The sequence below is a fragment of the Phaseolus vulgaris genome, chromosome 11, assembly GCF_000499845.2.
Source record: "Phaseolus vulgaris cultivar G19833 chromosome 11, P. vulgaris v2.0, whole genome shotgun sequence".
NCBI classification, from domain to species: Eukaryota; Viridiplantae; Streptophyta; class Magnoliopsida; order Fabales; family Fabaceae; genus Phaseolus; species Phaseolus vulgaris.
The window spans coordinates 51,694,742-51,710,008 of NC_023749.2; the positions used below are offsets into that span (position 1 = coordinate 51,694,742).

Sequence of the window (15,267 nt, forward strand, 5' to 3'; positions counted from 1 at the left end):
AAATAATCATTTAACAACTTAATAAATTAATATTTAATTTATATTTATTTTATTTTTAACTTAAAATATTATTATAATAAGTAAGTGTTTTTCGGTGTCAAACAATTTTTATGCAAAACGAAATAATACTATTGTAAGAAATTAAACACAATCTTTATGCAAAACCAAATAATACTATTGTAAGAGGTTAAAAATATATAATAATATAATAAAAATAAAAATAACAAGTATATATGAAATAAAAAATTTGCTTTTCTGAAAACAAAAAATAGAACTTGGATTGGATCCATACTGAAATTTGGAATTCAAACACAGAATTGTTCCGATTTCTTGAGAGCTGAGGTTAGTTCGCTCTGCTCTCACTCTCAAGAGTCCTCTAGCTCAGCTCAAGCGACAAGAAAACTTCAATTTTTGCTTCCAATTCACATACCCATTTGACTTTTCTGCTTTCTCTCTTCTCCATTATCCGCATTTTGAAGATCCATTCAGGTACCCCTCTCTTTGCTTCACTTGGAAAGAAAGGGCAACCACTGTTTCAAAATCAAAACGTGTTTTTGTCACGTGGTTCACCACCCCACACGAAAATTCAACTTGGGTTTTTGTTTTTTGGTTGAAAGTTCTTGCTTTTCACTTTATTTTTTATAAAATGCTTGAGCAGTCTGAACTGGGTCGAATCTGATCTCGTATTTTGCTTAATATCAGTTTTCTTCTGCAACTTGTTTTGTTGGAATGGTCTTGATTTATAGTGGGAGTGTGGGATTTTAGTTTTCCAGTGTTTTGATTTTGTATGCTTCATATTATCTTGTAACATTCAGTGTTATAATTGTTTTCAGCTCTGTGTTGGAGAGATAGCACAATTGTTGAAGTTGGTCGGAGTTCAATATAGTTGTATCTTTATCAGCAATGGAAGAGTAAGTGTCTCTTTGTTCCTTCATTAATTTATCATGTGATGGGACCCTTACTTGTGGTGATTTGATGAGTTGCAGAGAGAATGCCATAGAGCTTCTCCAGAGATACAGGAGGGACAGAAGAGTTCTTCTTGATTTTATACTTTCAGGGAGCTTAATCAAGAAAGTTGTAATGCCACCTGGTGCAGTTACACTGGATGATGTGGATCTAGATCAAGTCAGTGTTGATTATGTCCTCAACTGTGCAAAAAAGAGTTAGTTGAATTCGGTCTTTCTTGCTTATTAGTTATCATCCTCTCTTTTTTTTTCCTTGTCTTAATGTTAAATTCCTTCAATGCAGGTACAATGCTTGAACTTTCAGAAGCAATTAGAGATTATCATGATCATACTGGGTTACCACAAATGGTATGTTATGTTATGGCCTTTTTGATGTTTTTATTTATTTTTTAAATTGTGTATTTAGGGCCATTTATACATTTAAGTATTAATATTATAAGTGAAGTACTGATATGGCTTGTGCACTTCTTAATGACAATTTTATACTAAAGTCATTCTTAGTTTCTTCCTATATTTATTTGTCATTGCTGCATTTTGCCATTTTAAACACGCAATGACTAGTCTGCCAACTCTACTCTTTTATATAATACTTGCGGAGGAATATGATGCATCTTTAAAACAACTGAGCTATTTTCTTTACTGTCATGACATGCTTTATAAGTTTTGATTTCCTCACATTTCATTCAAAGCTTTTGCTTAATTGTTTGAGGATCATGTTTGGATTGTAAATGTTCCTGGCTTTAACAGAGTGATACAGGTTCAGTCGGTGAATTTTATTTGGTCACTGATCCTGAGTCTTCAGGTTCACCTCCCAGAAGGCCGCCACCAACTGTTCCTGTTCCTGCAGTGTCTCATGTTGCAGTTTCCACTCCTCCTGTTTTTCCACCATCCCCAATTGCATCTAATGTATCGAGATCGGAGTCTTTTGACACTACAAAGGAGCTAACTGTGGATGACATTGAAGACTTTGAGGATGATGATGATGTTTCAGTCGTTGAAGGCTTCAGGGCTAAACGGACTCTTAATGATGCTTCAGATCTTGCAGTGAAATTGCCTTCCTTCTCCACAGGTGATTGCTCTAGAAATCTTATCTGTTGGATATGTTCTTTCATCCTCACAATTCCTAAGCTGTGTGACTGCAAAGGTGGAAACCGGTATAGAGAAGGAATCTGACATTTCTCTCATTGCCCTTGTGCTTCTACATGGGTCAAAAACATGTTAACCGGAAATTTCTCCCTTCTGATTTTGTTGTCACAGAATAGTTTTCTTGACTTCTATCTGGTGTCAGCCCATGGTTGTTTTAGGGTTAGGGGGTGTTTCTATAATAGATATCCATAGATGGTGGAGGTCTCTTTTGGGATGATGGATTTGTGTATTTTATTTTGTAGCTCTAGCAGGACATTTTATCCCCATTCTTTGTACTTCTCATTCTTCATACTATCCTAATAATTTCTTCTTTTGTTGAAAATACTAAGTAAGAGATAATATATTGATGTTTTATGCCTCAAATTTTAAATTGAAAGGTTCAAATGAAAGCTATCATGAATTTCCTAATTTCTGTTTTTACCGATTCCAGGTATATCAGATGATGATCTTCGTGAAACTGCGTACGAGGTTCTCTTGGCTTGTGCTGGAGCCACAGGGTCTGTTGCCAATATATGTTTAATTTGAGGGGATTTTTTCTTGTGAAAGATTTATATATATGTGAACTCTTTGATGTGTTTCTTGTTCATCAGGGGTCTGATTGTCCCATCTAAAGAAAAAAAGAAAGAGAAAAAATCCAGCTTGATTAGGAAGCTTGGGCGCAGCAAAAGTGGAAGTGTTGTTTCCCAGTCTCAGAGTGCTCCTGGATTAGTTGGCTTGCTGGAAACGATGCGTGTTCAAATGGAGGTATATAGGGGCATATGTTCCATTTACTTATGCTTTGATCCTTTGGTCCTTCCATTGATTTTTTTCTGCCATTATGTTTCTTATTAATGTTTTCTTTTGCAACAGATTTCAAGTGTACTCTTATAGTGTGCAAGGGCTTTCTTCTAATGAATATGATAATTTTTTAAAACCTTTATAACATTGTGGCTTCCTTTTTTTGCTAAGGGAGATGGTTTAGAGGTTGTATTGGCTTGTACCGCGATGGACTTTGGAAGCTTGTCGGTTGTTATAAAAAATTAATATCATAGGGTGATAAATAAGAGCTTATTGTTTTTGGTGTTGCTACATTTGTTTTAGTAGCTAAAGGGACTTTGGGCTCTTTGCTCTAAGGCTCTTTTGAATTTGGTGGGTTTTGAATCCGTGATCAGTTCAATATGCATTGTGGATTCTGTCTAGTTCTTATTTTGGACTCATACTCGTAAGCATGGGCTCTTTCCTACGAATTTATATTCAAAACTGTATAGTAACCATTGGTTACTAACCAAGCCTTTTCCTACCAGGGATGGTTGGATTGGATACATAATGTTCTTCTCTGAATGAAGTCTTAGGACAAATTGTTGAGCTTTAAATCCTTCATAATAGTTTTGCATATAGTTTTTCTTGGTCTCCCTCTATCTCTAGCCCTACTACTAGGGCTATCTTCCAGCTAATCTATTGAATGACACAGCTAATATTTGCAAACCCTGAAAATCAAGAAATTCTTAAATTTGTATTTGCTTACATTTTCTGCATCCTGCACTGATATTTATAGATAATATTTGGATGCAGATATCCGAGTCAATGGATATTAGAACAAGACAAGGCTTGCTAAATGCTCTTGTGGGAAAGGCAGGGAAAAGGATGGATACTCTATTGGTTCCTTTGGAGTTGCTTTGCTGTATTTCACGTTCAGAATTTTCTGATAAGAAGGCTTTTATACGTTGGCAAAAGCGGCAGGTAGTAAGATCCATTATAGAATTTTCTCTGCGCTCTTTCATTCATATACTCTATTAGCTTGTTAATATGTTGATGGAGAGATGAGGATGCCAGTCTATAGCTTTTTTTGTCGTTGTTGAACATTTCCAAATTTGTGTCGTTCAGTTAAAAGTTTTGGAGGAGGGGCTTGTTAATCACCCTGCTGTTGGATTTGGTGAATCTGGACGCAAGACAAATGAGTTGAGGATTCTCTTAGCCAAGATTGAAGAAGCAGAGGTGTGTGATTCTCCATTTCGATGTTCATATTTTACCTATCCTCTGTTGGAATTAAGTCATAAGAATTGGCTTACCTGTGTTATGCTTGATTGACTGTGACTAATATGATTTTCATTTTATTTTTTGAAGTTTCTCCCCTCTTCCAGTGGTGAAATTCAAAGGACAGAATGCTTGAGATCCCTTAGAGAGATTGCCATTCCCTTGGCTGAGCGTCCAGCTCGGGGTGACTTAACTGGTGAAATATGTCATTGGTCAGACGGTTACCACTTAAATGTGAGACTATATGAGAAGTTACTTTTAAGTGTGTTTGACATGCTAGATGAAGGAAAACTGACAGAGGTTGGTGTCTTCTACTTTCAAAGGCTATTATAGCGAAAATTGAGCCATTACATCTTTAAATTGTTATTGCTAATTCTGTTTTTATTTGTTTATTTGCTGAATATTAAGGCTTTAACAAGTGAATTGTGATATGGTCTTTGGTTCCTGAGTACATGGGCTGTGCAAGTGATGTGTATAACTTTTGTAAATGTGATGTGAAAAGAATCAGAGGGTTCTTGTGGACATAGTTACTTGAAATCTGTCGTTAAAACTGAATTCTATTTTATTAAGAAGAAACAATTGTAAAGAAACTCTTATTTGAGTAGAAATTGGACTGTATCACTTTTGTGGATTCTAAATTGTGATCCGTGTTCTGTCTAATTTCTAGGAAGTGGAGGAAATTCTTGAACTTTTAAAGTCAACATGGAGAGTTTTAGGAATCACAGAGACAATCCATCACACTTGCTATGCATGGGTTTTGTTTCGTCAGGTAATAGCCATCACATTTTTTTAATGTTGTTTTTTAACAATCACAATCAATTTATAGTTGGACTACTATAGTGGACTGCCTCAACTTATTTGTATTTACAAAAAACCTTGAACAACACACATGTGTTTCTCATGTAGGACTAATCTTTACTACCACTTTGTGGCCTTGTTTTTCTGTGTTTTTCTTTCACATTTCACTATATATATACAAATGTTTCATTTCACCTAATTTGTCTTTCTCTATTTTCTCTTCTGAAGTTTGACTTTTGCTTTAGACCCTAATCTAATCCGGTAGATGAACACCATCAGGGACATTGAGAATGAATTCTTATTCTTCTTGACTAATGGCTGAGGTAGTAATCCCTATGGATGGTGCCAAAAAGTTTTGTTGAATACTGAGAAAAGTAAGACATATGGGTGAATCCATGTATCCTTATCCTAATTAATTACTAAAATGCTTGACACTGACATGATTATCAAATTTGATTTCTTCCCGACAGATTTAAAATGAGCATGAAAATAGTGAACTCCAGAATGTTTATAAGCTGTTTTATATTTCAACCAAACATTTAGCACATACTATTAACCTATTTTCTTTTGGATGTTTACCTCTTTAATTTTTAATATGCATACGACTCTTTCATTGACTTTATTTAATCAAGACAAAGAAGTCTTTTGTTTGATGGTATCAAGATTAATGTTGCATTGTTAAAATTCCACTCATTGGGATATATATTGATTATACGGCATTCAGTGTATTTTCCATTGCTGTTTGGCTGTTTTCTTTATTTCCTTTTGCATTACTGTACTATTTGACTAATTAATATTTGTTGAATAATGGGACACAACCCTTTCTTCAATCATTATTAATTGTTAAATTTCTTTACTTTATTATGGGTTTACAGTATGTTATCACAAGGGAGCATGGGATTTTATTGCATGCACTTGAGCAATTAAATAAAATACCACTAATGGAACAACGAGGCCAACAAGAGAGGTTGCACTTGAAAAGCTTGCGTTCCAAGGTTGAGGGTGAACGGGATCTATCTTTCTTACAGTCTTTCTTAACACCAATTCAGAGATGGACGGACAAGCACCTTGGAGATTACCATATGCACTTCAACGAGGTTTGTTCAACTTATTAGGTTGTTTGGAAGTACTGGATCAGACACTTTGATATGTTTTTCTGTGTTTTCCCTTTTAAAACATATTTTTGAAGTCTTTTCCCCTCTCCTTTTCTCTCCAAAAGCTTTGTTTTTAATTTTTAATCAAATAATTATAATATCTCGTGTTGCACCTTTAATTTTGTTTTACAAAACTTCTCACATACTTTTCAGGGTTCAGCTGCTATGGAAAAGATTGTAGCAGCTGCAATGATTACCAGGAGGCTTCTACTGGAAGAACCAGAAACTGTGTGTAATCTTTTTCTTTGACATCTTTCACATTTGGATTGATAGTTTTGTATAAAATACTATGGTAGGCTATAAATTTCAGTTATTAAAGTTTCTTTACTATTTTCCTGCAGACCTCACAGTCCCTGCCAATTAGTGATCGTGATCAGATAGAGATATATATATCATCATCAATTAAGAATGCATTTTCAAGGGTGAGTAGTAATTTGCAAATATGTTTGAATACATATTGTTCTTTTAATTTCTATCTTTATTGAAATCCAAATTTGGTAACTGCGTATTATTCCACACACTTGACTGAAATGATAGACAACTCGTAAAGCTTCGTGTTCATTGTTAATGATTATATACATTCTAAAGTGAATTTCTTTTAAGCATGACTTAATTACATATTCATATTTTGATTGAATTTGTCCTAAGCTTTAAATATATATTCTAGAATTTGGAATCTATTGTGTTCCTAGAACTGTTTTATGTCTTCTTGATTCTGCTATGTGATTTGAATGTGTGTGAGAACATCTGCTTTTTATTTCCATCTTTTTAAATTGCAAACTACTTGATAGAACATGTCCTTTTTTTGCAGTCCATTTTGTGCCAATTTTATAAATTTAAGGAACCTGTTTACTTTCTGCAGACAGTGCAAGTTGTTGAAAGAGTTGATATGTCAAACGAGCATCCCCTGGCATTGCTTGCAGAAGAACTCAAGAAGCTCCTAAAACGAGAATCAGTAACTTTCTTGCCTGTTTTATCTCAGAGGCATCCTCAAGCAACTGTTGTATCTGGATCACTAGTTCACAAACTTTATGGCCTCAGACTGGTGAGTGTATATATGGTTTGTGTTGAATGTATGTATGTGTGAATATATATATATATATATATATATTCTGATTACATTATGGAATATATCTTCAAAACCACTGAATTTTTTTTTTTTTTTTTCAGAAACCCTTTTCGGATGGTGCAGAACATTTAACTGACGATGTCATTTCTGTATTCCCTGCAGCTGAAAGTCTAGAGCAGTTCATAATGGCACTTATTACATCTGTGTGCCATGAAGAAAATGCTGAGATCTTGTTGAAGAAATTGAATCTCTACCAGGTTAGGTGATTAAATTGCTTTTAGAGCATGCAAAATTGGTTTTAATGAGATGATATATCATTCTATAAATTTTATGCAAGAACCTGTTCACATGTGCCACATGCTTGTACTCATTTGAAGATATCAATAGGGATAAAAGTATGTTTAGATAAATCATGATTTCTTGGTCAAACACCATGTTGTGATTGACAGTTGGAGGGTATAATTAGGATTATTTTCTTTTGTTCTTTAGCTTCATCCCATTTGTGTTTCAAATAGTCTTACATTTGTCCACTCTTAGGCAAATTTATCATATAGGGTCTGTTTGGAGAAACTTTTGCATAAGCATATCTAGGAGAGACAAATAATACAAAAAGGTAAAATTAGTTTATCCATAACCTAAGATTAGCTTAAATGATTTAAGCTAATCTGTAGAAACTATTTTGTATTAATTTCTCCAAAATCTGTTTTTCAATTTACATGTAAGCTAATTTTAGCTTTTGGAGAAGTTAATTTCATTTTCCTTTTTATTTTTCTCTCCTAAAAGTGCTTATGGAGATATTTTCTCCAAACAGACCCGTAGTCTTTTGTCATCTATCTATCCGTCTATTCAATATTGTCCTAAACTTTGGTCCTTGCCCTTTTTTCTTGCGATAGATTGAGACAAAATCTGGAACTTTGGTGTTACGTTGGATCAACTCACAGCTTGGAAGAATTTTAGGTTGGGTAGAGCGGGTTTTTCAACAAGAGGTAAATCCTTTATCAATAGTGCTATACTGTCAAATTCCTGCCGTTTTGATTATGTCTATTACTGAGACCTTTCTCAAGGTCTAGTTCATTGTTTCATTTTAGAAGATTATTTTCGTAATTATCTATTGTATATTTAAATTAGCATCAGAGTACTTAATCCTGGATAGTGGTGTGGAGTGGCTGACCCCAAAATTGGTATAATGAAGCAGATAATGAAATGACTAATAAAGGATTCGATGCATATAATTTATAGTGCACACATTTTCCCAAAAATAGTAAAAATGAATAACTATAAATAAACATATATTCATCATTAATAATCAAAACCAGTAGTCTATAAATCACTATTAGTTTGATTAATGAATAATTAAGTAGAGTCAAGTAGCCTAATCAGAATGCAGAGGCAGCACAGCACTGAAGATTGAAGTGAGAAAAAAAGGAAATGATTTAATGATAATGAGTGAGATGGGTTTTAAATTCCAGAATCCTTCTGATGCTAAAAAGGATTAGGATTTGCCATGAAAAGTTCATTTGTGTTGGATTGATTTTAGCCTTATTCTCTCTCTCTCTCTCTCTCTCTCTCTATATATATATATATACAATAAAAAATAATTTATAATTTTACTTGTTAACAAGGTTTAACAAAATAAAATCAAGATATGAATCTATTGTTAAAGTAATACTTTTACTTTTGCAATGGTGCAACTACTACTTTTCTTCATTTTCTATGCTTCTTCCATAGTTCTACTAAACTTCCTCATTGAAAAGGCTTTACTAACTTATTAGTAAACTTTCACAGCATTGGGATCCAATATCTCCTCAACAGCGGCATGCTGGTTCTATTGTGGAAGTTTACAGGATTGTTGAGGAGGTAAGTATGCAGTTGTCTTCATTGAATTTTTATTATAGGTTGTGTAACAACATAATTTTTCATTATCTTCCTGTGTAGACTTTACTACAGTGTATGTTGTGTAAGTTATGTTTTGCCATTTCTACATCATTTTCCTTTTTTGTATTACACATAATAAGAAAAAAATACTGTATTTCCCTTTACCTCAGAAAAGGTAGAAAATATAGTCTAATTGATAATTGAAATTGTTCAACTAATCAAGAGGTCTTCCTCCATGGCAGAGGGATATTATAGGTTATTTTACATCATTTGGAACCTTGATTCTGCGATTGGAAACTTGGTTAAATTCATTATCAAAAGGATGCTTCCTTCCTGCTCATATGGCATCCAAAATTGCAGAAATGTTACATATTTTCTGTTGTTCACTTGCATTAAAATAGAGGAAAATAGAACCTTGATCTGGCCAAGATTTACAGGAATTGTGTTATAAGAAACATATGATTCTCTATTTTTAAGGAATAGTAATAGTATTGATATAATAAAAGGAAAAAAATGTAATCCCTAAAATTAAGGCTATTCAATATTTCCCGATTTGCATAATCATATCTTTAACACCTTAATTACTACTCACCTTAGAGGAGTCAGATCCAAAATAATATTTCTTTATTTTTTGGTCATGGAGCCACTTATTAGTTTTATTGTCGTTATAATATAAATATAACTAAAACGAAAATTCTAACTAATTTCATATCTTATTGGGTGCAGACAGTTGATCAATTTTTCGGTCTCAAAGTTCCAATGAGGTTTACAGAATTGAATAGCTTGTTTCGTGGCATTGACAACGCTCTTCAAGTGTATGCAAATAATGTTGTTAATGACTTGGGTGAGTAGATACTGCATATTTTTTATTTGCTGACTGTTCTCATAAGAAATATTTTAATGATGGTTTTGGAATCTGTTGTCCATGAAATACTGAATTATTTTCATCATAAGGATCTGGATCAACTCTGTTAATAGTGGTGTCTTTAAGAATTTGCTTTGCATCCTAGTCTCCAAAGTTAACTCTCTAATGGTAAAAGAGTATCCAACACCCCATTGTAGCAAGTTTAGACGTTCTCATTTTAGTCTTATTTAACCATCTTTCAATTATTTTTCTGTCTTGTCATGATTTTAAAGTTTACCTGATTATATAGTGTCTAGTTTGCTTGATAATTATGAGGCTGATGTGATGAAGTTTTTGATTGGTGCATAGTAAAATTTGGTGGTTACAATATTTTACCGAATGTGAGTAGTTTATTGCCTATATCCTTACTATTACCAATTTCTTAACTATAATATGTTCTTGAGTAGAAGGTGTCATTGGTGCATCCTGCATATTTTTCTAATGTTTTCCAAAAGATTTTTTATATACCAGTTTTCATCCTCTGTTAAGATTATTCATATTCTATATACATTATATTGTTATGAATTATGAATCTTAAGGTGTCCCTTTAATTACACAGCCAGCAAGGAGGATCTAATACCACCTGTGCCTATTCTCACACGGTACAAAAAGGAAGCTGGAATAAAGGCTTTTGTAAAGAAGGAACTATTTGATACTCGTGTGCCTGAGCCTGATGAGTTAAGGCCCAGCCAAATTAGTGTTCTAACAACTCCAACACTTTGTGTTCAATTAAATACATTATACGTGAGTTCAACCAAACTTGATTATACCTGTATTATTTTCAATCTCTTTTCTGTGGATATGAGCATATTTCTTTTTCCTTTTTCATTCAAGCAACCTTTTTAAGGCGCTGCTGTTCCATTCTGGTTAAATTTGTCATATTATTTTTAGAAATTAAATATTTCATTTTTTATTAAAGGTTTCTTTTAATTTTTAGCAGTTTTTTTTTTCCTTCAACAACATTTTATGGAAATTTTGTAGTTCACGTGGTTCAATAGAAAAATTAATGGATGCTGCTGGAATATTATATTAAAATTGCTAGGTGTTAAAGAGAGGATGCAGAATTGAATTTTGTTGTTTTAAAATAGTCAGATATTCAATCATATGATAAAACAGTTGTTTAGTTGTATAAGAAATTTAACATGTACTTTTGGTACTGTCCTCACTGTATTATAGATTTGAAAAGTAGTTTGTGGTGCTTGTGCCGAATCTTCTTTCATGTTGTGATATTAATGCAAGTTTTGTTTGCATTTACAGTATGCGATTAGTCATCTGAATAAATTGGAAGACAACATCTGGGAGCGATGGACAAGTAAAAGGTCCCATGAAAAACTCATAAGTATGTGCTGAACTGTTGTCATTGTATTGTATCTGTATTTTTGTTTTGTAGGGTTACTATTAAAATTATGTTGTTTCATCTAATGAACGAAAATTTTATTGAATTAAATAAAATAATTGTCATTGGATTAAATAGTGCCATCAGGCTCTATTTGGATTGGGAGGGAGCTTTGTCATAAAGTACTTTTTGAACTTTTTTTCTGTCCTCAATGAAAGTTCTGTTCAAATAAATTGCAATGCTAGATATGATTCAATTTATCAATGAAAAATGTCATTTCTACAATACATTGACGCAATCATTATGCCCGGGTTTTGATCTCTTTTATTGTTACCATGTACATGAGAAAATGACAATATTACATCTGTATACTGTTTTTGTGTCTTTTTTTTTCTCAAATTGATAACAATGATAATTGATAAGAGTACTGAAACCGATATAATTTCTGACTCTTACCCTATAATCCTTTTGTCAATAGAGAAATCCTTAGACGAGAAGTCCAAAAGTTTTTCCCAAAAGGATACTTTTGAGGGAAGTAGAAAAATTATAAATGCTGCTCTGGACCGCATTTGTGAGTACACAGGTGAGAATATGGATCTTTTTCTCTTTTTAACTTGTAAATCAAACTTCTCTAATCACCTTGTTGGGTTAATTATCCACCTGCAGGAACCAAAATTGTCTTTTGTGATCTGAGAGTTCAATTTATGGACAATTTATACAAACCCAGTGTCTCTGGCTATAGGTTGGATGCACTTATAGAACCTCTTGATATGGTAACGTTTGTCTCATTTGAAAAATGCCATTGTTTTATATTATACTTGTTAGATCTCATTTAATTGCAAATACATTGTGTGAATAATATATATTGTAAAAGGTAAAATCTTAAACTGCATCAATTTCATTTAACTACTCTTCACGCTTAACTGACTAAAATCCGCCTTGTTCCAGTTTCGACTTCTATTTATGGTGTTATAATAGGGTAGTTTAGTGTTACCCCTGATGATAGGGTAAGTCATGCTGTGTTGACGATGAATGTTAATGTAATATGCATTGCATATACACTATTGTTATTTGTGTTTGAATTTTGATAAATAAAAATAGAGTAAAAACAGGGTTGCATAATCAATTAGGCATATGCTGATGGGCTTCACTTTTGTGTAGGCCAAAAGTATAAAAAGTAAAGTGTTGAATTTTTAATTTCAGAATATATAGATGTTGAAATTAAAAGACCAGTTGGAATATTAATTGTGGATTCACTTGAAAAGATTTTTAAATGTCTGTTAACAAGCATTACTTACCAGATTTTATGCAGATAAAGTCTTAAACTATTACCAATTTAATTGATCTTTTGCTTTTCACTTTTGACTCATTATAGGAACTTAGCCAACTTTGTGATATTGTTGTGGAGCCTCTGAGGGATCGCATAGTGACAAGTCTTCTTCAGGCATCATTGGTTGATATCTTAGCCTTTCTTTCTATAAATATTTTGTTACTATAATTATGATTTTAACATTTTCCTGCATAACCAGGATGGCTTACTCCGTGTTATCTTAGATGGGGGTCCATCAAGAGTTTTCTTTCCCAGTGATGCAAAATTATTAGAGGAAGATCTGGAGATCTTAAAGGTAGATTATCTGACTCGAGTCAATTCAATGCCATCTACAATTTGCAAAATACATTTGTTAGATTTTTTTAACTTTCTTTTGAATAAGAATGAGTTGTGAGTAGGTTAACATTTCAAAATCAATGAATGCTGATGTGCTTCTTGTAGGAATTCTTTATATCCGGAGGGGACGGCCTCCCTCGGGGTGTGGTCGAAAATCAGGTTGCACGTGTTCGGCATGTGATCAAATTGCATGGCTATGAGGTTAGTTCACCCATGTCTTGAGGCCATGCTTGGTATTGGATTAGCTAGTTTTCAAATAGCCTTAGCCGTATCATAAGGGCTTGTTTGGTGTTAGTGACTGTGTTCTTATTGTTGTCAAATTCATCGTTATATTTAAATGGTTTAAATATGTTTTTGGTCTCTCAACTCAACTATGTTTTGGTTTTTCTTTTGGTCTCTAATAAATGTTATCTTGCCTTTTGGTCCCAGAAAAAAGGTTGTATTTCATCCTTGCCTTTACATTGACTTTGTTCACTAGACACATTATCATCAGATGAAAAATGTGATAAAATTTTAGAGGGACCACTTATCAAACTTAGATTTTTCCGCAGATGAAATACTGTTATTTTTTCAGGGTTCTGAAGTTATGAAAAATTTATTAAGACTAGAAGAAAAATCCAAATATAGTTAGGGAACAAACATATTTAAACCTTTTGAACATTGTCTCTAACTAGTTGTTCATTGGTAGACATACCCTACGATTATTACTATTAGGCAAAGTTCTTATATCAACAAATTATACATTGGCTGCTGAAGGCCTAATAAAGCCTTGAAACAGATATAGTTAAGTACTGATAGAAAATACTTTCTTGCAACAATCATTCATCAGAAAGTGTGCAATAATCTGTGTTATTCTGCAGACCCGAGAGTTGATTGATGACTTGAAATCTGCTAGTAGCATGGAAATGCAAGGTGGCAAAAGCAAACTGGGAACTGATTCCAAAACTCTATTGAGAATATTATGCCACAGGACTGACTCAGAAGCCTCTCAATTTCTGAAGAAACAATACAAAATACCCAGTTCTTCTGTATAGAGGAATGCGTACAACAAAAGGGAAGCAGAAAAATTTTCATTTTGGTGCTAGCTTTCTGTGAATATTCATTGCTGCCAATGTTCCATTTTTGGTTGGAACTGGAATTATTGAAGTTACTCATTTTGTGTATGATTACGAGGCATAACTGATATTTCTTACCTTTTTTTGTTTTAACTTCTCTAAAATGTTGTTGATCTTCATTTGTAAAATTTCCTCCTTGTGAATACTGTAAGAATTTAGTTAATGAAGCTGTGATTCTTCTTACAAGGGTACCTGTTTTATGTTGAGAAAGCTTCAACTGAATTTGCAATTTAAAACCTAACTTCCCATAAAGCAATTTTCTTTCTATTTTACATGATTGGACAAAATGAGTAAGATTGAATACTCATATTTGGTATGAAGAAGCTTTTTTTCAAATTTTAAGGGTTGATTGAATCAATAATTGAGCATGAAAGCTTTTCTTAGTATGCTCTGGTTTGTCTGTTAATTTGACTGAAAGATAGTACAAATAATTTAAAAGATTATTTTTTTTTGCATGATATTATTTGTATAATATAAATATATAATAATATTGTAAATTAAAAATTAATATTATATATTAAATTTTAATTATTAGCAATAATTAAGTAATTTAATAATTTACTAATTTATTTTAAAAGATATTACTCAACTAATTAAAGATTTAAGCATATCGAAATGGTTAAATGTTAAAGTAACAAATTTTAACTCAAATAAATTAATACTTGAATTTTTTTAATCATTATTCAATCTCCACCAGAGCATGACATTACAAACTAATTACAAATTAAAAATATGAAATTATTTTGAATTCTGGTTATAAACTATTTATATAATATAATTTAGTATTAAGCACATGTTTATTTTTTTTTTGATAAAAGATAAGTATTATAATATTTGTTAAAATAAAGAATATCATTAAATTATAAAAAAATTGACAAAAATAATTATAAAAATAAATAATTATTAAAATTTTATTGTACATAGTTTTTTTTTTTTAGTTGGGGGTAGTTAATCAAGTTAGAAAAACAGATACAAAAGTAAAAAAAGTATATTGATAAGAATATATGTAAAAAGAAACAGATACAAAAGTAAAAAAAAAAAAAAAATAGATTGATAAGAATTTATGTAAAAAATACTTTAAGAAAGATAATATATTTTTGTTAATATACTCTCAAACTATATCTCTACGTTATACACCTCATTTATAATTTTCTTTGGAGTCATTTTAAAAAATTTTACTTTTAAAAAAATAAAAAATAATTTATTTAATAAAATGAATAATTAAA

The 15,267-nt window shown here is 32.1% G+C and overlaps 1 protein-coding gene across 1 annotated transcript; it reads left to right on the forward strand.

The window, feature by feature from the left end:
• The first annotated feature begins 257 nt into the window (after positions 1-257).
• Positions 258-14,227, forward strand: LOC137829114 (protein unc-13 homolog). Its single transcript, XM_068635909.1, has 27 exons — positions 258-489; positions 834-911; positions 987-1,162; positions 1,249-1,313; positions 1,713-2,034; positions 2,542-2,608; positions 2,702-2,855; positions 3,663-3,830; positions 3,975-4,085; positions 4,215-4,424; positions 4,792-4,893; positions 5,798-6,019; positions 6,230-6,304; positions 6,418-6,498; positions 6,939-7,121; positions 7,247-7,402; positions 8,039-8,131; positions 8,931-9,002; positions 9,747-9,864; positions 10,484-10,668; positions 11,182-11,263; positions 11,739-11,843; positions 11,927-12,033; positions 12,636-12,713; positions 12,790-12,885; positions 13,032-13,127; positions 13,787-14,227. Exons 2-27 carry the CDS (start codon positions 904-906, stop codon positions 13,958-13,960), a joined length of 3,306 nt encoding a protein of 1,101 aa, XP_068492010.1. The 5' UTR covers positions 258-489; positions 834-903; the 3' UTR covers positions 13,961-14,227.
• The last annotated feature ends 1,040 nt before the right edge of the window (positions 14,228-15,267 follow it).